Source organism: Canis lupus, chromosome 3 (genome assembly GCF_003254725.2).
Source record: "Canis lupus dingo isolate Sandy chromosome 3, ASM325472v2, whole genome shotgun sequence".
NCBI classification, from domain to species: domain Eukaryota; kingdom Metazoa; phylum Chordata; class Mammalia; order Carnivora; family Canidae; genus Canis; species Canis lupus.
The window spans coordinates 37,473,053-37,497,497 of record NC_064245.1 but is presented as its reverse complement, the minus strand read 5'-3'; the positions used below and the strand labels follow the sequence as shown (position 1 = coordinate 37,497,497).

Below are 24,445 nucleotides of genomic sequence, written 5' to 3'. Positions count from 1 at the left end.
GACCCCAATGGGAGTGGCGCCCCTTTACCTGGCTGAACCCAGACAGATGCAGGTGAGGGTGGGGATGGGCTTCCTTCCGGGCTTCCCTCAGCCCCTTCCCTTTGGAAAGAGATGCAGGTCGGATTTGAAAGCAGCCTAGTGTGGGGGCTTACGCAGCGACCAGAGGGTCAGTTCCTCGCCTCTCTCCTGGGGCACCGATGACCACTTCCTAGGGGCCCTCCGGCGACAGTTCACTGCACAAGTGTTTTCAAAGGAGAAACGTGAGCAGGCGGTCAGCTTTGCTTATACCTAGGCATTTCCAGATAGAGTTCGGAACCACGTGTTTTGGACTCAAGTTGTCTTTGGAAAGCTCCTGTCACCGGGGCTGCCCGTCCCGGGAGGGATCACTGCGCCCCGCCCCCCGCGCCCCGCGCCCCGCGAGGTAGGTTGTCCAGTGCCCGTCCCGGGACGCCTGCGGCTGTGATGGCAGTGCGAATGTTGCTCGAGCCGGGGGTGGGGGTGGGGTGCGTGGGAGGAGGTTCTGTTTACGAGACGGCGCTGGGGGTTGCTAGCGGGCCCCCGCGACGGCCGGGACGCGTCAGCGGGCGGCACAGCGCCTCCGGGCCTGCGGGAACTCGGCAGGGGAAGCAGGTGCAAGCCCGCAGCGCAGGAGCCGCAGGAGCCGCAGGAGCCGCAGGAGCCGCAGGAGCCGCCGCCGCCGCCGCCGCCGCAGGCCCCGGGCTGCGAGTTTGCTGCCAGCCCCCGGGTGGTACCGACCGTGGTACCGAGTGTGGCCGCTACATGGGGGTCGGCCGCTGGGTTAGGGGAGCGGGGCGGGGCGGGGCGGGGGGGGGGGAGAAAAAGAAAAAACAAAAAAGAAACAAGGAAAAAAATGTAAAACACTCCCTTCTAAAAACAAAGGGCTGCAAATTTCTTTATTTCTCTTATTGAGGAACAAAAATACTCTTGCAATGGCTATTGAGTTTCCACAGGGACGAGGCAGATGCTAGCTCGCACACCCACTTCCAACAGTATGACTTGTTTCCTATCCGTCTACTACCTGAGTGGCGTCAGTGTAGGTTCAGGCACCATGAGGGACGTTTGACCAAACACGCACACGGCACTGACCGAGGAGTCGCCGGCCTTCCGGTTGACCAGGGCACGTAAAAAAGACACCGACAGAATGGAAAAGGAATCCTTGATGGTAAAAGCCGGCGCGCGCGCCGCCCTCAGGGCCGGGCCCCGCGCGACTCGCGCCGCCGCCGCAGCTCCTCGCGGTAGCAGTAGGAGCAGTAGTGCTCGGTCTCGGCGCGCCCGTAGAACGCGCAGTTCTCGCGCAGGCAGCGCCGCTGCGCCGGCCCCGGGCCGCCGCGGCCGCTCTCACCGTTCGAGCGCGCGGCCGGGGCGGGGGCGGGGGCGGGGGCGGGGGCGCGGGCGTCGGCGTCGGCGAACTCCAGGCCGTCGCGCGCCGCGCCGAAGCCGTTGCTGTAGGTCTGCGACTTGTGCTCGGCCGCCCCCGCCGCCCCCGCCGCCCCCGCCGCCCCCGGCAGCGCGCCGGGCCCCGCGCGCGCCAGCGACTCCACCGTGTTGACGGTGCGCAGGGCGGCGGCGCGCGCGGGGCTGTAGCTCTGCGACGACAGCGAGCGGTTCTGCTGCGGGTACGTGGCGCACGGCCGCAGCGCGCCCACCGCCGGGGGCCCCGCCTCGTCCCGCGCGCCCGCCGCCTGCACGTGGATGACGCTCTGGCGCGCCGGCGCGGGCGGGCTGCGGCCGGGGAGCGGTCCGCCGGCTCCCGCGCGCCGCGCGCCCCCGCCGGGGCCCGGGGAGGCCGCGCCGCCCGCCGCCGCCCGCGCCGCCCGCGCGCCCGCCGCCGGCCCGGGGCTCGGGCGCTCCTTGAGCTTGAGCACCAGCTGCGTGGGCGGCGCGGCCGGCGGCCCGGGAGACGCGCGCTCGGGGCCCGGCGCGCCCTCGGTCTCCGGTCTGCGCGGCGGCCGCTTGGCCGTGGAGGCGGCGGCGGCGGCGGCGGCGGCGGCGGCGTCGCGGCGCCGCTGCTCCTGCTCGGCGCTGAAGCGCTCCTGCGCGCTGGTCAGGTAGTAGCCGATCATCTCCTCGTGGAACTGGTGCCGGTGGCTGGTGAGCAGCAGCCCGGCGAAGATGAACTTGCGCTCGCCCTGCATGGCGGCGCGCAGGATGTTGAGGCTCAGCTTCACGTCCGTGCTGTACTTCCAGGCGTCGCCCCGCGGCCCGCCGCCCTTGTCGGCCGCCGACGCCCAGGCTGCCTTGTCCGTGGGCGACGGCGTGGTCTTCTCCGACGGCGACGTGCTCGCCGACGCCCCCGACTCCTCCTTGCTCCCCTTGCGCGCCTTGGACTTCTTCTCCTTGCCGCGCTCCGGCGCGTCGCCGTTCTTGCCGTTGGCCGAGTTAGCGCGGCCCATCTTGCCGTGCACCAGGCCGCCCAGGCCGCCCATGTTTTTCTTTAGCTTGATGCCCAGCGTCTTGCTGAAGCTGCCCAGCTTGTTGGCCACGGAGTCCGCGCGGGTCTTGTCCTTCTCCTTGCGCTGCTTCTCCTTGTCCTTGTCCTTGCCGTTCTTGCCATTATTGCTGTTGGAGTTGCTGCACACCGAGTCCCGGTCCGAGTCCAGGGAGTCGGCCAGAGACTGCACGTCCTCCCCCACGGAGGCCGTTGGGGATTCCGGCTGAGCCAGAGGGGCCTGTGGGGAGGGCGAGAAGGAGACGGGGGGAGGGAACGTGGTCAGAGGTCCCATGTCCCCACGTGGGGCCTGGCTGACAAAGGCAGACCACCCCAGCACCCAGGCTGCTCCCAGTGAGGCTCCTCACTGCCCCAGTCCAGGGAGCCTTGGTGGTTAGCTCGGGTTCCTGGTATCCTGGAGCCCCGAGGTGGGGCTCTCGGGCACGGTGCAGATATCCGCCCGGCCCTGAGCCCCGGAGCCTCCGGATGTTTTAGAATTACCGTGCCCAGGCTCTGCCCCTTTCAGCCCTGGCTAGGCAGGCCTGCGACTTGACACTGGTCCAGCCTGGCCTTCCTTGATAGAGCGAGGCGCCTTCTGGTAAGCGTGACACTATGCCTGCATCTTTGGGTGTCTCTCCTACAAAGGTGTCTCACCTATTCATTCCAGGCAGGGGGTTGACATCTTGCCCTCACGCGGGGACAAATATGCCCTTAGTTTCAGGGATGACCGTTTAGTATAGGGGTTCCTATCTCAGGCTGGCAGTGTGGAGTGTTAAACTGAGGATCCTGAACCGGGACTTGGGCTTAGTAGGAAAGATGTTACCATTCCCAGAAAGGTCTCTGGAGGGCCTGAGGAGGGAGCCTCTCTGTGAACACCTTGGACGAGGCCCACTGTCCGCCAGTAAGGAGAGTGAGGCCAGTGTGGGCACCTGGTCAGGACCATGGGGTAGGCGGAGAGCCTGAGAAAGGAGATGGGTGGAACCTACTGCTGCCCTGTGGAGGTTCCTTCTTGAGGGAAGAGAGAGAATTCAGACAGCTTCATTGGAGATCAGGGACCTCTTGCTAGAAGCTGAGTGGCAAGAACTGGTGCTCACCCCTAGATAGGCTTTTATTGACCTCTAGGGGAAGAGCCTGGGAGAAAGCCCCATTGTTCTGTCCTTTTATTTTTGTTTCCTCCCTTGCCAAGCAGATCCAGGAGAGGGGTCCCGGAGACCTCCCGCAGCCAAGTCCCCAGAAGCAAGCAGGAACCATCCTCACCACCTCCCAGTCTGAAATGCCTTCCTTCCTCCTCTCACCCTGCCCTGAGTCTGGAAGAAAATAGAGGTCTCAAAATGGTTTTTGTTAGTGACACAGAAAGGGGTTAGGCCCAGGAAAGGGGGGGTGTGCTTGGTGCTGGGAGTGCTCATCCGTGGGAGCCCAGTGAGTAAGGAGCCCTGGCTCAAATGCCCTCTGGCTGGAAGGGTCATTGCCAGGCCTTGATTCTGACATGGGGGCCACCCTGGCTTGGCACTGTTCATTGCGGTGCGGAGCTGTGTCCCAGCCCCAGAGCCTCCTGATTGTAGATCTAAAGCTGCTGACTTCACACCATATGTGTGTACCAGGAAGGAACACCCCCAACAACACTGGCATCGTCCAGGCAGTTGACAGGTCACTGTGGAGGTGAAGGGGTAGGACTCTGGAGCCCAGGCTGCCACCAACTGTCCCTTGTGCCCTGCCCTCAGTAAAATGGGATATCAGTACCTGCCTCCGGGAGCTCTATGAAGATTAAATATAGGTAAAGGCTGATGTATGAAAACATCCTAAGCAGTGCCTGGCAGAGCCTGGCTACTACTCACTGTGTCAGTACCACCCTACTGCTTCCTCCTATCACTCCTTTAATACTGCTTATGAGCCCTGCCTCAGGGCCAAGTATAATGATGTCTAGGAGGGCCTTTTTTTAAAAAAACAAAACACAAACAAAACAACACAAATCCCTCATCAGATACTTAAAGTGAATCCTTAGCATCTGGAAGCAGGGACAGAACAGACTCTTCCTGGTGGAGGGGCCACGTGGTGGCGGGCAGCTCCTCTTCTCACTGCCCTCCCAGAGGAGGGAGGAGGAGGAGAGAGGGAGGGGGCGCTGAGGAATTGCGTTCCCGGTTCCCTGACTCTTCCAAGGACCCACACACAGTTTATAATTAATTCCGCTTGGCTGCAGCACATCGTGTTCCGATCTCGGCAGAGATAGTTTTGTGTTGTGACTTGCCTACGGTTTGTTTTCTGAGTGGGTGTGTTTATTCCTCTCCTTCTGGAGAAAATAGTGGGACCAAACCCCTCTCCCCCCGAAACCCCCACCCCCACAACCATCCCCACATGGAGTGCATGCCTACGTGCAGGCTCTCAGGCACGCGCGCACACATGCCCCAGGTAAACCCGAGCCACTTGTCGCCCTGGCCAGGCCGGGCGGATTGGGGTGGGGGCGGGGGCGGGGGGGGTCCCGGGGTGGGGGGGTCCCGGTGGGGGAGCCCAGCCCTGGGCCAGCGTTTGGCAGATGCGCCCCCCGGCGCGCCAGCGGCGAGTGAGCGGTCGGGGCCCCACCCGCCGGTCGGGGCCAGGCGCACGCCGGGCTCACCCGGGTCTCGGAGGGGATCCGGATCCACGTCACATTCATGTAGCTGTGCAGAAGGTTCAGCTTGGCTTCAAGAGACAGTATCAGGCTGGTGGGAGGAGAAGACTGCGTGAGAGGCGCCCCGCGGGCCCGCGCTCGCCCGCCCGCGCCCCGCCCGCAGGCTCGCCGGCTGTCCCCGGGGGAGGGGCAGGGGCAGGGGCAGGGACCGGGAGGGGCTCACTGGGCCAGCCGGGCGTTATCGTTGTCGTCTTTGCCCCATTCCCAGTCCTTCCCGGGGTCCACCGCAAAGTGCAGGGGCAGCAGCTTGTGCTCCGAGTCCGTCAGGGGGATCACGGCTGCAACAGAAGAGAGAGGCGCGCTGCCAGGCGGCCCCCGGGCGGGCGGAGGGCGCGGCCCGCAGCAGCCCCCAGGGAGGCCCGGAGCGGGGGTTCCAAGCCCGGGTGGCTCCTTGATTAAGGAAACCGAGTGGGGACGAACCCAGACCCTCTGTGCCAGCAGGAGCGTTAAGACCACAGGTGTCAAAACCGCTGCTGATAGTTTAAAATTCGTCCTATTTCTTGTGGACTTTGAAGAGCAGCTGGACTCCTCATGTGGACTCTGCTAACGATCTGGGTGTGTGAGAAGACGGGTGCCGCGGGTGGGCAGCGGGCAAACCCCGAAAACCAAATACTATTGCCGCTTCCCTTCTTTCTGAGGAAGGACCCAGGCCGGGCTCCTGGGCACCTCACAGCGCACACATCAGGCAGGTGAGGGCTGCCCGCCAATCTGCTCATTTGTGAATTCGTTCAGATAATTCTTTAGCGCTTCGAGGCGGCCGGGGAGTGCGGGGGGTTAGCTCCGGGGGCTCCCGGGTAACCACCACCACCACCACCACCACCGCAGTCTCCTAACGCCAGGGCGTGATAAGCGGCCTGAAAAGTAAAGAGCGGGCTGCGGGGAGCCAGGGCCCGCCTCCCAAGGCGCGCCGGGAGGGCTTCCGAGGAGGCACCCGTAGGCGGAGACCGCGAGGCGAGGCTGGCCCCCACCCAGGGATTCATTCATCACACTCCCTCCCACCGGGGGGGAGGGAGTCTTGGCCCATTTCAGAAAGGCCTGGGCGGAGTAGGGCGTCCACAGGGTTTTTCTGCATCTGCTGGAAGCTTCTGAGCTCTTGTGGGACCCAGTGTTCAGCGAGAGCAAGGGAAGAGCTTGCTGCTCCTCTGGGTTTGCCCTACCTCCGCCTCCTCACTGCTCCACCTCTCCTCCCCCCACGCCCCACCCTCCGGTGGCCGTGAGCCTGGTGTCATTTACCATGATTCATGGTAAGGCTGTCACGGCAAGAACAAAAAGGCCAATAAGTAAATAAAAATCTACGACTGAATACCACGAATAGTTGACTTAATAAAAAACTGCAAACACTGACTCACTGCTGCCCTCCAGTGTTGCTAAAGAGAAAATGTGAGCACAAATACTTCTCCACTCCCATATAAAGGAAACACTGCGTTGCTGGAGGGTTTTCTGTTTTAAGTCTCTGGGGACTGGCAGTACTGTGCTCCAGTTTGCTCCAGTTTGGTTGGTCAAGGGCGGCTTGGTCGGCCCCAGCTCAGGCCACTGGGTTCTGCCCTGACATGGCCATGACAGGCTGCCCCTCCCAGGGCAGAGCTGCAGGGCAGTCACACTGAGAGGCCTGCAGGGCTGGTTCAGGACCTGTCTCCCTTGAGCGGTGCCCAGGACCCTGTCCCACAGTTCCACGACTCAACACAAAGGTGAGAGAGAGTTGGCTTGGCTTCCTATCCACTGGGAAGAGGTGGGGATGGCAGCAGATCCCTCTGTAGATACTTGCTAGGGCAGCACAGCTCCCTGGAGTGCTTGATAAAGGCCCTGATTCCAGGACTGCATGCTCATGGCCAAACCAGAGTGTCCAGGAAAAGGAGCCAAGGACTATATTATAATTAAGCATCCTCCGTGGTTTTTTAAAATCATGCAAATTTGGAAAATATTGTCCTAGAGCAATAATCTGTTTGAAGTAGTTACTGCAGGTACAACTTGGGCAATTTGGGTCCAGCATCCACTCCCTTCCCAGGGAAGGGGTGCTACTGGGGGGCGTCTGCCCAGCCACGACTACATTTCCCAGCCCCCAGCACTTAAGAGGGAACAGGTGCCTAGTTGCACCCATGGCATGAGAGCAGAAGCACTGTGGGAAGTGCTGGGCAATGTGGTCAGCCATGGGTGTCCTTCTCCCCACACCCCTCCCCATCCTCCTGTATGCTGAAAATGGTGGTGCTGTAAGATGGCTCGGGTGAGCTCCTGACTCCCCCACTTGGAGATCTGCTCGCCAATCAGGAACACCTGTTTTAGATTTTTTTTTTTTTTTTGGCATCACACTTCTCTCACTATGATTTTGGTTTATTTGTTTCAGATAAACCAACTAAAGTAGTACAGATCCACATGCCCCTCAGCCTCAACACCCTACCACTGGGCTCCTGGAAATTTTTATCCTCAATGGCCAGACCAGAACTGATTCCCTGGGCTGCCCCCTGTTGAGCATAAGGCTGAACTCACCTGAAGATGCTAGAGCCTGATGACCTTTATAGCTGCACAGGCCAGGATGGCCTTGAAAACAAGCCCTCCCTGCAAGCATTAGCTGGTTTGGATGCCTCTGCCTCCCACTTTACATATTGACTTTTCCCAACTGGAAACCTGGCCTCACCCTGCCAAATATGTAGTGATGTGGTGACTTGCCCTCTGGTGGCAATATCAGGAACAGCAAATGCTTTTCAAAATAAGCCAGCAAATTCTTTTTTTAGGATCTCCTATCTTTTAACCTAGAAACACAGACACATTCCCAAAACCAGCCTGGATGTATTTTCAGTACTTATTTTCCAAAAATTAATGGACACTTCTGGTTTCTGTTTCGGGGAGAGCATGGTGCTATCATTACAACAACAAGCTAGACAAACTGCAGATTCACAACTTTCCTTTGACCCATTAGAGAACAGAGGTCACAGGGCAAACAGCTAAGTCCAAATCTAAGGACAGATGGGCACGTACAAGGAGAAATGGACATGATTTTCATTGAGGCAAACTTAGCTGGACTGCTATAAAAAGAATTCAGCTAAAATTGTTAATAAATTGGTAAAGGAAGAACGTAGTTTAGTGAAAGAATATTTAGAACCCTGGGGGCTACAGATATAAGGGAAATTCAAATGTACTTATAGACCTCTTCCCATGGGATCCAACCTGGTGCTCACAAAAAGATTGGCAAGAATTCTGAGAAAGTATCCTTCATAGATCTTTCTCCCCATCTATCCTAAAGAACAAAAGCTTAAGTTGCAAGAGCAGGGCAACAAACACTGTTGACCTTAGGGCATTGGGATCTTTCCCCAGTAAAGCTTGGGGTGGGAGGAGGAAATAAAAACAAAATCCCCCTTTTTTTTTTCCCTGGGGAAGGGGCAGGAACTTGTGCTGAGCCCATAATACAGCTGGAGGAGGTCACTTCTTTTCCAAGATCTGGAGACACAATACCTGCCTAAAACAGAAGCTTAATTAGAATAACAAAAACATCACCCTTCAGGCTCCCATTGCCACACCCAGGCTAACAAGCTGCAAGTAATAGCAGTTTAGTACTAGAAGAGGGACAGGAGTTTGAAGAGAGGGTGCAGCAGACAGTGAGAAAAACTTTCTGGCAAAACACAAGATATCACCAGTGAAATCTGAAGGCCGAGTGCACTATGGGTAACCAAAGCAGCAATGAAACCAAAACCTGCTTCAAGTCTTGACTAGACTGGTCCAAACCCCATGCTAAAGACCTAGGAAAAGGTAAGGCATGCTTAGTTCTGGCTTTCAACAGAAAACTGCTAGCATAAGAAAAGATAAGAGAAAAAAAAACCCAAACAAACCAACATGTTGGTAAGAGATAAAGCATTTGAAGAACAAGACTCAGATATGACATGGATGTTGAAACTCTCAGACATGGAATTTAGAATAATTGATTAAGAAGTTGAATACTCTAATAGAAAAGGTAGATACCATGCAGGACTTGATGATCAATTTCTCTCCAGTAGAGAGAGGAAATTTATAAGAAAGAATCAAGTGGAAATGCTAGAAATGAAAAAAAACACAGTAAGAGAGATGAAGAATGACTTTGAGCGGCTGATCAGTACACTTTACACAGCTGAGAAGAGAATCTGTGAACATCACGATGAGTCAACAGAAATTATCTAAATTGAAACACACAGAGAAAAAGAGTTGGTGGAGGTCTACAGAACAGAACACACAAGAGCTGTGGGGTAATACTAGACAGCCTAAGATCTGTGTAAGTGGAATCCCTGAAGGAAAAAAGAGCACAAGACAAAGGATATTTAAAGAAATAATGGCAGACAAGCCTTACACTGTGAATGACAAATTCCAGCATAGATCTAAGAAGTTAGGAAAAAAAACCAAGCAGGAAAACAATATGCCACTACCACCACCACCAAAAATATCCCCATACTTAGCATATTTAAACATATGAAAAACCAAAGACAAAATCTTAAAGGCAACAAGAGGGAAAAGACACCTTGCATACAGAGAAACAAAGATAAGAAATTTAGCAGACTTTTCATGACAAAAGAGGTAAGCCAGAAGACAATGGAGTGACATCTTTAAAGTGCTGAAATAAAAAAAACTGCTAATTCTATATCCAGAAAGAAATCTCTGAAAGATGGAGACATTCTTTCTCAAACAAAAATGAAAAAAATTAATTGCCTACAGAACTGTACTAGGAAAAAATATGTATATGTGTATGTATGTATACTGCACTAGACAATATTAAAGGAAATTGGAAATGTTTACAGGGAAGTAATATGCTGCCAGTAGAAACTTGGATTTATATAACAAAATGAAAAGCAATAGAAATGTAATAAATGAATATGGAAATAAAACTCATTTTTCTTCCTTTTAATAGTTCCAAGAGACTAAGTAAGGTAAAGAGAGCAGCAGCGTATTATGTATTTATAGCATATGTAAAGGTAAAATGCTTGACAGTAATGGTACAAAGGATGGGAGGAAGTGGTTGCAAATAAACTCATAAGATCCTTATACAACATGTGAAGTAGAATATTTCTTGAATAGAATATTTAATATAATAGAATCTAATTAATTAAAGATGTTTACTGTAAACTCTAGGGAAATCCCTAATAATGAAAAATGGAGGCATAATAAATCAATAATGGAGACAAAATGGAGCCATTAAGCAACTCATTTAACCCAAAATTCACTTATCCAACCATATGATTAATACCATTAGATGTAAATGGTCAAAAAATACCAATTAAAAAGCAAAATTGTCAGAATGGATGGGAAAAGCAATACTCCATTCTAGTGACTACAAGAAACTCATTTTAAATATAAAGACACAGATAGTTTAAATGATATTCACTAGTCATAAAAAAGCTAGAGTGACTATGTTAATGTCTGATGAGGTAGACTCCAGAACCAGGATTGTTACCAAAGATGTAGAGGTACATTACATAATGATATAGTCTCAACTCTCCAAGAAAACATCACAGTCCTACAGGTGTGCATGCTCTTAATGACAGAACTTCAGAGTACTAAAAGCAAATACTAACAAAAATGAAAGGAGAAACTGACAAATCTATTATGGTTGGAGACTTCATCATTTTTCCCTTAGTAATTGATATCACAAGTAGACAGAATATCAGCAAGGATGCAGAAGACCTGAACACCATCAGAGAACTTGAATGAATTGACATTTATAGATTGCAACAAGAGCAGGATGCATTATTTTCAAAAGTATATGAAATATTCACCAAGATAGAATATATTCTTAGCCCACCTTAGCAAATTTGAAAGAATAGAAATCATGGAAAGTTTGTTCGGAGACGACTACTAAATAAAACTATAAACATGTAACAGAAGATATTTGGAGAGACTCTCCAACTATTTGGAACTTAAACAACGTGCTTCTAAATAATCCATGGGCCAAAGAGGAAGTCTCAAGGGAAATTAAAAAAAAATAGTTTGAACACAACGAAATGGAAATACAATTTATCAAAATTTGTGTGATGTAACTAATCAGTACTTGGAAAATTTATGGCAGCAAAATACTTATATTAGATAAGAAGCAATGTTCTAAATTTATAATATAAATTTCTGCTTTACAAAGCTAAAAAAATAGCAAATTAAACTCAAAGTTGTGCAGGAGGGAAATAAAGATCAGAGCAGAAATCAATGAAACTAAAAAGAGGTATAGTAGACAAATCAGTGGAGTCAAAAGCTGTTTCTTGGAAAAGATGCATAAAGAACAATAGATTATCCAAATTCATATTTTAAGAAGTTAGGATAGATGGTAGGTAAATGGCTTTTAAATAATCTTAGGCTGTTGATATTCTTGTTAGCCAATACACATTTACCATATCTTAAGACCACATTTTAGAATGTTGGACTTTTCATTGTTAGATGATTGTAGATTTATTTATTATGTATTTATTTATTTTTGATGATTGTAGATTTATTTTTTATTTATTTTTTATTTTTATAAATTTATTTTTTATTGGTGTTCAATTTGCCAACATATAGAATAACACCCAGTGCTCATCCCGTCAAATGCCCACCTCAGTGCCCGTCACCCAGTCACCCCCACCCCCCACCCACCTCCCCTTCCACCACCCCTAGTTCATTTCCCAGAGTTAGGAGTCTTCATGTTCTGTCTCCCTTTCTGATATTTCCCACTCATTTTTTCTCCTTTCCCCTTTATTCCCTTTCACTATTTTTCATATCCCCCAAATGAATGAGACCATATAATGTTTGTCCTTCTCTGATTGACTTATTTCACTCAGCATAATACCCTCCAGTTCCATCCACATCGAAGCAAATGGGGGTATTTGTCGTTTCTAATGGCTGAGTAATATTCCATTGTATACATAAACCACATCTTCTTTATCCATTCAGATGATTGTAGATTTAAATGCAGTTGTAAGATATAATTCAGAGAGATCCTGTGTATCCCTCTCCCAGGTGCCTTCAATGCTAACATCTCGCATAACTGGAGTAAAATATCACAGCCAGGATATAGACTTGGTACACTCCATTGAATGTATTCAGATTGCATAAATTTTCCATGCATTTATCTGTGTGTGTGTATGTGTATTTGGTTCCATGGAATTTTATCATATGTGTAGATTTGTATAATCCTCTCAAGGTCTAGAATGGTTGCATCACTACAAGAGCCCCTTGTGCTCCTCTTTTATAAACATACCCACTTCCTTTGAGCACTTCATTCCTGTCCCTAATCCCTGTCCACCACTGTGATAGGTGATTTTATATGTCACCTTGACTGGGATAAAGAAATGCCCAGATAGCTAGTAAAACATATTTAGGGTATTTCTATAGGAGGTTAGGATTTGAATTGGTAGACTGAGAAAAGAAGATCGTCTTCATCAGTGTGAACAGACATCATCCAAACCATTCAGAACTCGGATAGAACAAAAAAGTAGAGGAAGGAGGAAATTTGCTTTTTTCTTGAGCTGGAATATCCAGCTTCTCTTGCCCTTGGACAGTGCTGCTACTGGTTCTCAGTCCTTCAGGCTTGAATAGGAAATTTTACCATTGGCCCCACTTCTTGGGCCTTTGAACTCAGAACTGAATTATACCACTGGCTTTCCTGGTTCTCCGGCTTGCAGATGGTGAGACTTCTTGGCCTCCAGAATTGTTGAGTCAATTTCTAAAATAAATCTCTTCTTACATAAATCTGTACATATCCTCCTGGTTCTGTTTCTCTGGTGATCCATGGCTAACAGAATCACTCATCTGTTCTCCATCTCTATAGTTTGGCCATTTCAAGGATGCTACATAACTGGAATCATATAGTATGTAATCTTTTGTGGTTGACTTTTTTATTCACAATAATTCCAAGATCCACCAACTCATTGCATGCATCATATTCATTTCTCTGTACTGCTGAGCAGGATTCCACGGTATGGATATACCATAGTTTGTTTATTTTTTTTATTTAAAGTTTTTATTTATTTATTCATGAGAGACACAGTAAGAGAGGCAGAGACACAGGCAGAAGGAGGAGAAGCAGACTCCATGCAAGGAGCCCCATGTGGGACTTGAATCTGGGACTCCAGGATCATGCCCTGAGCCGAAGGCAGATGCTCAACCACTGAGCCACCCAGGCATCCCCCATAATTTCTTTAACCATTCACTCAGGAAAGACATTTGGGTTGTTTTCAGTTTGGGGCTATAGCAAAGAAAGTCACTACAAAGATTTGTGTATATGCTTTTGTGCAGACATAAATTTTTATTTCTTTGGGATAAATACCTAAGAGTATAATTTTTTGGTCATATGGTAAGTGATTCATAGTCTCATAAGAAACTGTCAAATTATTTTCTAGAGTTTTACATCCCTACTAGCAATGTATGAGAGATCTGATAGTTCCATGTCCTCTCTGGCATTTGATATTATCATTTTTTAAAATTTCAGCCATTCTGATAGGTATGCAGTGATGGCTCATTGTGGTTCTAAGGTTGAGTATCTTTCAATGTGCTTATTTGCCATCTGTATCTCTTTTTTGGTGACATGTCTGTTCATGGCTTTTTCCCATTTTTAAATTTGGATTGTTTTTTTTTTTTTTACTGTTGAATATTGATAGCTCATTGTGTATTTTAGATACAAATCCTTTGTTGACATGTGCTTTTAAAATATTTTCCCCCAGTCTATAGCTTGTCTTTTCATCTTCTTAATAGTTGAGTTTTGTTTTTTTTCTTGCAGAACAGAGGTCCAATTCATACATTTTTCTTTTTTTTGGATTATGCTTTTGTGTTATGGCTAAGAGCTCTTTGCCTAGCCCTGGGTCTGCGTATTTTCTTTGAGGTTTTATAGTTGTACATTTTACATTTTTTCTGTGATTCATTTTGAGCTAATTTTTGAATTATTATGATTTAGGTTCAGGTTCATATTTTTTGGCTACAGTTGTTCATTTGCTTTGTCATCATTCGTGGAAAAGACTCTTCATCCTCCATTGAATTGACTTTGTTCCTTTGTCAAAAATCAGCTGAGCTTATTTGTGTGGGGGCTATTTCTGGGTTCTATATCCTATGCTGTTGATCTGTGTGTCTAACCCTCAGTCAATACTATGTTAGGAGCTCTCAGTTCATTACTTACAATTCTTGCAACAGTTAAAGGATTCTTGTTCCAATTTTCCAGAAGAGGAAATGAAGGCTCTGGTACATAAATAACTTGCCCAAGCCAAAGTTAAAGCTGTGATTTAAATGTTGGCCTGCCTTACTCTACAATGTACATTCTTTTTTTCTTCTATTTTTCTACAATTCTAAATAATATTAGTGAGAGAAACCCTCCCCACTGGGAAAGGGCTATTCCCAATGCCCCACCCATGGTCTGCCAGTGCCTCATACCTACCCTTAGTTCAACTTACCTTCCAAGAATCCATTTGATTTTCATAAAAAGCACAACTTGCCTTTATGGATACTTAATGTGCCAAGTACCTGAACTGTATAATGACAACAGCACACTGCCTTTCTCTGAATTACCTAAAGTTAGCATATTGGGAACATCTAATTTTATTCATTCTTTATTCATTCAACATTTATTAAATGTCTCTCCGGTGTCTTGATGCCAGAGACACAAAGAGGAATAAGACATCATGTCTGGCTTTAAGATGTCTAGGATCTGGCTGATGAAGAACAGGGAGCCTTCAAAAAGCAATCTCTTGTCCCCTTTCTCTCCTTGCTCCCATCTTCTACCATCGCTGTAGCTCTGCTCTCTGTCTGAGAACAGTCTGTGGTTAGCCTGATGTAGTGTCCCTGGGTGGGCAAGGACTTTGCATCCTTGTGCCTCTGGGAAAAATCAGACTCACTTTATTAGGATTTGCTTCATGAAACCTTGATGTGCAAAGCAATGATAGTCCTTTACCTCAGACTACTACGTGGAAAGGGGATAGTTCCTGGTGGATGAGCCACCCATAGCCTCACACTCCAAACTGCCCACTGGTTTCTGATGGGGCAAAGGTTTCTTTTCTATAGAACTTTTCCCCAGAAAGATGTCCCCCAAGGAAACTCTCTTAGAGGACTTCAGGTTACCAGGAAACTGTCCATTTCCTCTGGTTATATGTGGTACTACCAAGGACTCTCTAATCCTGGGGAGCAGGCTGCCCCTGAGGTTGTCTGTTCAGGCCCATGGTGGATGGTGCTGCATGACTGTGAGCATACCATGCTGTGCCTGTCCCCTCCAGTCTAGCCATACTGCTGTTGTCATTATACAGTTCAGGTACTTGGCACATTAAGTATCCATAAAGGCAAGTTGTGCTTTTTATGAAAATCAAATGGATTCTTGGAAGGTAAGTTGAACTAAGGGTAGGTATGAGGCACTGGCAGACCATGGGTGGGGCATTGGGAATAGCCCTTTCCTAGCGGGGAGGGTTTCTCTCACTAATATTATTTAGAATTGTAGGATATAGTGATGATACAAAGCAGAATGACTTTGAGTTTGTTTTATTATTGTTTTAAAATTCTCTCTAGACAGTGCCCCTCCTTACTGTATACCCTGGGCCTGGATACTCCACTGACCCATCCCGAACACCACTGTGTGAAAGAGACAGCCAAAGAAGACAGGATATAATCATCGTAAAAGCCCAGGAGAGTTTGCACTTTGCATGGGCTTTGCTCCATTTGAAAGAAGTTCAAAGTGGAACTGGTAGTAGGCACATTAGAGGTATGACTCCTGCAAAAACAAACAACACTAGATAGAATCTAGATGGTAACAGCAAAAAGGTGTCTGCTGCTTACTGTGCACGTTCTACATGGAATTGATTCATGTGATCCCAATGATCTGTGGAGCCAGCTTGCAGAAGAAGAAACGGAGGCCCAGAGTCACTAAGTGTCCTATCCTGTCATCCAGGTAGTAAGTTACCAAGTCAGGATTTTAACTCAGGCCACTGGATTTCAGAGTCCCTGTCCTTCACCCCTGAGCATGCAACTGAGGAATAAAGGTACATTTGTGCTTTCAGTTAAAATGGTTAGGCATGTATGCAACATTTATAAATATATATATGTACACACATATAAACTTACACACATACATACTGACTTTTCTACTTACTGAGTGCTTCTATCTGACATGCATGTTCACAATTTTGTGAATAATTTCAGCTGGGTCAGTGTATCTCTGAAGCCCATCTACCAAATCCAGTGTAAAAACCTGTGAGCTGTCACAGAAAGGAGCCCCGGACTTTAGTTCACCTTGCAGCCCTATTGGGTGGGTCAAGAGAGGGAACAGGATTGGGGAATGACCTTTGTCCCACATTCACTAAACCTCAGGGTTTTGTGAAAGTGAAATGAGATAGTGTATGGTGGGTGGGCGGGGGGGGGGGGGGGTCGGTTGAGAAAAGGCAAAATGAAAAGCAAAGTCTGATAAGTCCCCCATCTAAGAGGTATCTTGCTATGGTGGAGGACTCTGAAAATGTCTTGGGAGAGGCAGAAATTTTTGAGGGTCATGGGGGAGTGCAGCAGTCACTGCTGGCTGCCCACCCTTTGTCCTCACTAGCAGACCCCACATTCTGGGCATGTCAGGATGGGTCAGTACGGCTCTAAGCCATCCACAGTTGACTCATTTGGTCTTGTCTGTGACTTCTGAGACAAAGTGTGGAGCAAAATCTCCTCAATGATATGTAAGAGGAAGTTAGCTGGACGATTCCTGGTTAAAAGCAACACAAAGGAGGGCCAGGGTTTTTCTGACCTCTTCATGTTTTTATGTGAAGGTATAGCGGTTGGGCCACAACAATCATCTGACCAATGAGGGACAATTATGGGACAAAAGGCAATAAGCCAAGAACAATGGACACAGAAAAAGCTCAGCTCTTTGATGAGTGTCAGATCTCAAGTCAATCAACTGCTGGTCATTAGATTTTGCATTACATAAGACTATAAACCTCTTTATTTTTTATGTCATTGTGAGTGTTTTCTCTTACTTGCAGCCCAAATCCTCCTGAGATGGAATCCGGTTCCTGTGAAGTGGCACTGTGAATGAAGGAGGGACATGGGGAGTGAGAATCCCACTGCATGGGGACACAAAATCTTTGCCTCTCTGAAGTAGGTCCAAAATGCATAGGTGAACAGTCACCTATTGTTTCTGTGGACACAGAGCCCTGCCAGCCAAGGTTTTAATGCTAGGAACATAAAACAAACACATAAAACAATCATAAAATGATTGTATGTGTTGGCTATTACTTGTTGCTTTCTGGTCATGAGTTACAAGATGAGCTCAGGCTAAAGGTGTTGGAAAGCAGAGGATGAGTGGGTGATATGGGCTGGCTTCTGCCTAGGGGGCCTGGGGTCTTTCCTGTGCCACTCCCTTTAGGGATAAAAGGGGCTGCGTCAGATGGTGGGTGATATCCTGCACTCAAGGCAGATGCCAGTCCACTGAAGATGGGAGATGGGCCGGGTACCAGGTTCACAGGGTACCAAGCTCACAGGGTAGCAAGTTCACAGGTGGTAGACACAAATTCTCCGGCTTAACATTTATATGTAGATATGGTCTTTGGCTTGGTTAGTAGTCTATGGAATAAACTTGCTATAGACTGAATGTGTCCTCCCAAATTCATATATTGGAACCTAACTCCTAATGTGATGGTATCTGCAGAAAGGGCCTTTGGGAGGTGATTCGGTCATGAGGATGGAGGCCTCATGACTGAGATCAGTGCCTTTGTAAGAAGAGACACAAGAGAGTTTGCTTTCTGCCTGTTTCTCTCTGCCATGTGGGTACAAGAGAAGGCAGCCATCTGCAATCTAGAAAGAGGTTCTTTATCTGACATGGTTTCTATTAGCACCTTGATCTTGGACTTCCAGTATCAGAATTGTGAGAGATAGGAGAGGTGGGGCAAGATGGTGGAAAAGTAGGGTCTCCAAGTCACCTGTCCCCACCAACTTAGCTAGATAACTTTCAAATCATCCTGAAAACCTACAAGTTTGGACTGAGATTTAAAGAAAGAACATCTGGAATGCTACAGTGAGGAGAGTTCACGCTTCTATCAAGGTAGGAAGACAGAAAAAAATAAATTAATAAAAAAGCATCCAAGGGGGAGGCCCCCACCCGCCGCCCCCAAGGAGCCGGGCTAAGGCTGGGCGGTGTGAGAGCCCCCAGGATAGGGAAGCCCAGTCCCGGAGAAGCAGGAACTTTACCAATCTTCCTGGATGGAAAGGCACTTGCAGGGAACTCGGGCAGGATCCCAGGAAGGGCAGTGATGCCCTCAGGCTCCCAGGGTCACTAACAGAGGAACTGTGCCCCGGTGGAGAGTGCGCCACACACTGTGGGCTAAGCTCCCTAAAGGGCTGGAGGGCGTGCCCGGCGGGGCCCTGGGAGCAACTCATGTGGCGGCTCAGGCGGCGGCCTACGCGAGGAGGCTGCGCGGCCCCGGGAGTGTCACTCCAGCGGTGGCGCAGACCCTGGAGCCCAAGGCGCTGGTGGACACAGCCCAGGATCCAGCTGTGATCTGCACAGGTGGAGGCCAGGAGGACACAGGACAGCAAGGACGCTCCTGCTGCCAGGCGCCTCCGAGCTGTGCAGATCAGCGCCCCCTGCCCCTGGAGCATCCAGGCCCCTGCAGACTGGGAGCTGTGGAGTTACGGCTGGAACTGACTCCAGGGCTGGATAACTGGCCACAGCCCCTGTTGTTGTTTCTACTGGTGTCACCTTGTGCCTGGCACTGAGCAGGGCCACCAGGGAGCAGGGGCCTCACAGGATAAACAGCTTCCACTGAACCCTGCACCTGGCAGGGCGTGGGGCAGCTCCCCCAGGTGCACACACCTGAGAATCAGCACAGCAGGCCACTTCCCCAGAAGACCAGCTGGAAGGGCAGAGGAAGAGCAAGTTCTTGACCAAACAGCGCTGGAAAGTTCTAGGGGAAGTCTAGGGACTTACAGTATATAGAATCAGAGGATACCCCTCCTTGTTTTTTGTTTGTTCCCACCCTTTTTTTTTCTCTTTTTTCCTTCCATTTTCCAGTACAACTTGTTTTTAGCCACTCTGCACTGAGATAAATGACTAGAAGGAAGAACTCACCACAAAAGAAAGAATCAGAAACAGTCCTCTCTCCCACAGAGTTACAGAATTTGGATTACAATTCGATGTCAGAAAGCCAATTCAGAAGCACAATTATAAAGCTACTGGTGGCTCTATAAAAAAGCATAAAGGATTCAAGAGACTTCATGACTGCAGAATTTAGATCTAATCAGGCCAAAATTAAAAATCAATTAAATGAGATGCAATCCAAACTGGAGGTCCTAACGACAAGGGTTAACGAGGTAGAAGAACAAGTGAGTAACATAGAAGACAAGTTGATGGCAAGGAAGGAAGCTGAGGAAAAAAGAGAAAAACAATGAAAAGATCATGAGGAAAGGTTAAGTAAGGGAAATAAATGACAGCCTCAGAAGGAAAAAAATCTACGTTTAATTGGGATTTCTAAAAAAAAAAAAATAATTGGGGTTCCTGAGGGTGTCAAAAGGGACAGAGGACCAGAAAGTGTATTTGAACAAATCATAGCTGAGAACTTCCCTAACTTGGGAAGGGAAACAGGCATTCAGATCCAGGAGATAGAGAGATCCCCCCTAAAATCAATAAAAACCGTTCAACACCCCAACATTTAATAGTGAAACTTGCAAATTCCAAAGATAAAGAGAAGATCCTTAAAGCAGCAAGAGACAAGAGATCCCTAACCTTTATGGGGAGAAGTATTAGGTTAACAGCAGACCTCTCCACAGAGGTCAGAAAGGGCTGGCAGGAGATATTCAGGGTCCTAAATGAGAAGAACCTGCAGCCAAGAATACTTTATCCAGCAAGGCTCTCACTGAGAATAGAAGGAGATATAAAGAGCTTCCAAGATAGGCAGGAACTGAAAGAATATGTGACCACCAAATAGCTCTGCAAGAAATATTAAAGGGCACTCTGTAAAAGAAAGAGGAAGTCCAAGGAAACAATCCACAAAAACAGAGATTGAATAGGTATTATGATGACACTATAATTCATATCTTTCAATAGTAAATGAACATGAATGGGCTTAATGATTCCATCAAAAGGCACAGGGTTTCAGACTGGATAAAAAGCAAGGCCCATCTATTTGCTGTCTACAAGAGACTCATTTGAGTCCTAAGGACACCTACAGCCTGAAAATAAAAGGTTGGAGAACCATTTACCATTTAAATCCTCAGAAGAAAGCAGGGGTAGCCATCCTTATATCAGATAAATTAAAGTTTATCTCAAAGACTGTAGTAAGAGATGAAGAGGGACACTATATCATACTTAAAGGATCTATCCAACAAGAGGACCTAACAATCATGGATATTTATGCCCTGAATGTGGGAGCTGCCAAATATATCAATCAATTAATAACCAAAGTTAAGACATACTTAGATAACAATACACTTATACCTGGAGACTTGAACATGGCGCTTTCTGAAATTGATAGATCTTCTAAGCACAACATCTCCAAAGAAACAAGAGCTTTAAATGATACACTGAACCAGACAGATTTCACAGATATTTACAGAACTTTACATGCAAATGCAACTGAATACACATTCTTCTCAAGTGCACATGGAACTTTCTCCAGAATAGACCACATACTGGGTCACAAAGCAGGTCTTAATCAATACCAAAAGATTGGGATTGTCCCCTGCATATTTTCAGACCGTAATGCTTTGAAACGAGAACTAAATCACAGGAAGAAGTTTGGAAGGATTTCAAACACATGGAGGTTAAGGACCATCCTGCTAAAAGATGAAAGGGTCAACCAGGAAATTAGAGAAGAATTAAAAAGATTCATGGAAACTAATGAGAATGAAGATACAACCGTTCAAAATCTCTGGGATACAGCAAAAGCAGCCCTGAGGGGGAAATACATATTAAAACAAGCATCCATCCAAAAACTGGAAAGAACTCAAATACAAAAGCTAACCTTGTACCTAAAGGAGCTGGAGAAGGAAGAGCAAATAAAACCTTCACTCAGCCAAAGACGAGAGTTAATAAAGATTCGGGCAGAACTCAATGAAATAGAAACCAGAAGAACTCTGGAACAGATCAACAAAACTAGGAGTTGGTTCTTTGAAAGAATTAATAAGATAGATAAGCCATTAGCCAGCCTTATTAAAAAGAAGAGAGAGAAGACTCAAATTAATAAAATCATGAATGAGAAAGGAGAGACCACCACTGATACCAAGGAAATACAAATGACTTTAAAAACTTATTATGAGCAGCTATACGCCAATAAATTAGGCAATCTAGAAGAAGTGGACGCATTTCTGGAAAACCAGAAACTACCAAAACTGGAACAGGAAGAAATAGAAAACGTGAACAGGCCAATAGCCAGGGAGGAAACTGAAGCAGTCATCAAAAACCAGATGGCTTCCCAGGGGAATTCTATCAAACGTTTAAAGAAGAAACCATACCAATTCTATTAAAGCTGTTTGGAAAGATAGAAAGAGATAGAGTACTTCCATACTCATTCTATGAGGCCAGCCATCACCTTAATTCCAAAAACAGACAGACCCCACCAAAAAGGAGAATTATAGACCAATATCTCTGATGAACACAGATGCAAAAATTCTTACAAGATACTAGCCAACAGGATCCAACAGTATATTAAGAAGATTACTCACCATGACCAAGTGGGATTTATCCCCAGGATGCAAGGCCGGTTCAACACTTATGAAGCAATCAATGTGATAAAGCATATCAACAAGAGAAAAAACAAGAACCACATGATCCTCTCCATAGATGAGACAAAGCATTTGACAAAATACAGCATTCATTCCTGGTCAAAACTCTTCAGAGTGTAGGGATAGAGGGAACATTCCTCAGCATCTTAAAAGCCATCTATGAAAAGCCCACAGCAAATATAATTCTCAATGGGGAAACACTGGGAGCCTTTCCCCTAAGATCAGGAACAAGACAGGGATGTCCACTCTCACCACTGTTATTCAACATAGTATTAGAAGTCCTAGCCTCAGCAGTCAGGCAACAAAAGAAATAAAAGGCATTCAAATTGGCAAAGAAGAAGTCAAACTCTCCCTCTTTGCCGATGACATGATACTGTATATAGAAAACCCAAAAGTCTCCACCCCAAGATTGCTAGAACTCATACAGCAATTCGGCAGTGTGGCAGGATACAAAATCAATGCCCAGAAGTCAGTGGCATTTCTATACACTAACAATGAGACTGAAGAAAGAGAAATTAAGGAGTCAATCCCATTTACAATTGCACCCAAAAGCATAAGATACCTAGGAATAAACCTAACCAAAGAGTAAAGGATCTATACCCTAAAAACTACAGAACACTTCTGAAAGAAATTGAGGAAGACACAAGGAAATGGAAAAATATTCCATGCTCATGGATTGGCAGAATTAATATTGTGAAAATGTCAATGTTACCCAGGGCAATTGACACATTTAATGCAATCCCTATCAAAATACCATGGACTTTCTTCAGAGAGTTGGAACAAATCATCTTAAGATTTGTGTGGAATCAGAAAAGACCCCGAATAGCCAGGGGAATATTGAAAAAGAAAACCAGAGCCGGGGGCTTCACAATGCCAGATTTCAGGTTGTATTACAAAGCTGTGGTCATAAAGACAGTGTGGTACTGGCACAAAAACAGACACGTAGATCAATGGAACAGAATAGAGAATCCAGAAGTGGACCCTCAACTCTATGGTCAACTAATACTCGACAAAGCAGGAAAGACTATCCACTGGAAAAAAGACAGTCTCTTCAATAAATGGTGCTGGGAAAATTGGACATCCACATGCAGAAGAATGAAACTAGACCATTCTCTTGCACCATACACAAAGATAAAATGGATGAAAGATCTAAATGTGAGAAAGGAATCCATCAAAATCCTAGAGGAGAACACAGGCAACACCCTTTTTGAACTTGGCCACAGCAACTTCTTGCAAGATACATCCATGAAGGCAAGAGAAAAAAAAGCAAAAATGAATTATTGGGACTTCAACAAGATAAAAAGCTTCTGCACAGCAAAGAAACAGTCAACAAAACTAAAAGACAACCTCCAGAATGGGAGAAGATATTTGCAAATGACGTATCAGATAAAGGGCTAGTATTCAAGATCTATAAAGAACTTATTAAACTCAACAGCAAGGAAACAAACAATCCAATCATGAAATGGGCAAAAGACATGAACAGAAATTTCACAGAGGAAGACATAGACACGCCAACAAGCACATGAGAAAATGCTCTGCATCACTGGCCATCAGGAAAATACAAATCCAAACTACAATTGAGATACCACCTCACACCAGTGAGAATGGTGAAAATTAACAAGACGGGAAACAACAAATGGTGGAGAGGATGTGGAGAAAGGGGAACCCTCCTGCACTGTTGGTGGGAATGTGAACTGGTGCAGCCACTCTGGAAAATTGTGTGGAGGTTCCTCAAAGAGTTAAAAATAGAGCTTCCCAATGACCCAGCAATTGCACTGCTGGGGGTTTACCCCAAAGATACAAAGATACATTTCACAGATGCAGTGAAATGCTGGGACACCTGCACCCCAATGTTTATAGCAGCAATGTCCACAATAGCCAAACTGTGGACGGAGCCTCGGTGTCCATCGACAGATGAATGGATAAAGAAGATGTGGTCTATGTGTACAATGGAATATTCCTCAGCCATTAGAAATGACAAATACCCACCGTTTGCTTCAACATGGATGGAACTGGAGGGTATTATGCTGAGTGAAGTAAGTCAATTGGAGAAGGACAAACATTATATGGTCTCATTCATTGGGGAATATAAAAATTAGTGAAAAGGAATAAAGGGGAAAGGAGAGAAAATGAGTGAAAATATCAGTGAGGGTGACAAAACATGAGAGACACCTAACTCTGGGAAACGAATAAGGGGTTGTGGAAAGGGAGGTGGGTGGATTGACTGGGTGACGGGCACTGAGGGGTCATCCTGGCAGGATGAGCACTGAGTGTTATGCTATATGTTGGCAAATTGAACTCCAATTAAAAAAAATAAAAAAATAAAAATTAAGTAAAAAAAGAACTGTGAGAGATAAATTTCTCTTGTTTAAGCCACTCAGTCTATGGTACTTTGTTTTGGCAGCCTGATTGCACATAGACAAAACTGGAAAAAATACAAACTGGAATTCAGGGTATTGTACTGCGAAAGAAATGCTCAGGCTAAGGAAGCTCCACCCTTGGGCTCCTGAACTCACACCCAGAGTGTGTGATGACAGTCTCAGCCCCCAGTGAGTGTCCTTGGTGGATGCAGTAGACATGACCCTCAGGGTCTTCTCAGAGAGCAGAACCAGGCTGTCACACTGGCTAAGAAACTTGCTCCCCACGTCCAGGAGGACAGGATGGACAGGTGCCCCATG

The 24,445-nt window shown here is 47.2% G+C and overlaps 1 protein-coding gene and 1 long non-coding RNA gene across 5 annotated transcripts in view; one reads left to right on the top strand and one right to left on the bottom strand.

Annotated features, from left to right (window-relative positions):
- Nucleotides 1-874: 874 nt before the first annotated feature.
- The window catches only part of OTUD7A (OTU deubiquitinase 7A), a 385,116-nt gene continuing 361,545 nt past the window's right edge, over nucleotides 875-24,445 (bottom strand). For all 4 annotated transcript variants that reach the window (XM_025437156.3, XM_025437155.3, XM_049108005.1 and 1 more), the window contains 3 exons: nucleotides 5,278-5,392; nucleotides 5,061-5,145; nucleotides 875-2,690 (listed from right to left, as the gene is read on the bottom strand). In XM_025437156.3, the coding sequence (XP_025292941.3) occupies nucleotides 1,209-2,690; nucleotides 5,061-5,145; nucleotides 5,278-5,392 (1,682 nt within the window). In that variant the 3' untranslated portion in view covers nucleotides 875-1,208. The remainder of the gene's footprint in view (nucleotides 2,691-5,060; nucleotides 5,146-5,277; nucleotides 5,393-24,445) is intronic.
- Nucleotides 5,260-9,958, top strand: LOC112653216 (uncharacterized). Its single transcript, XR_003131978.3, has 2 exons — nucleotides 5,260-6,802; nucleotides 7,456-9,958. It is a non-coding gene; the product is annotated as an uncharacterized LOC112653216 (long non-coding RNA).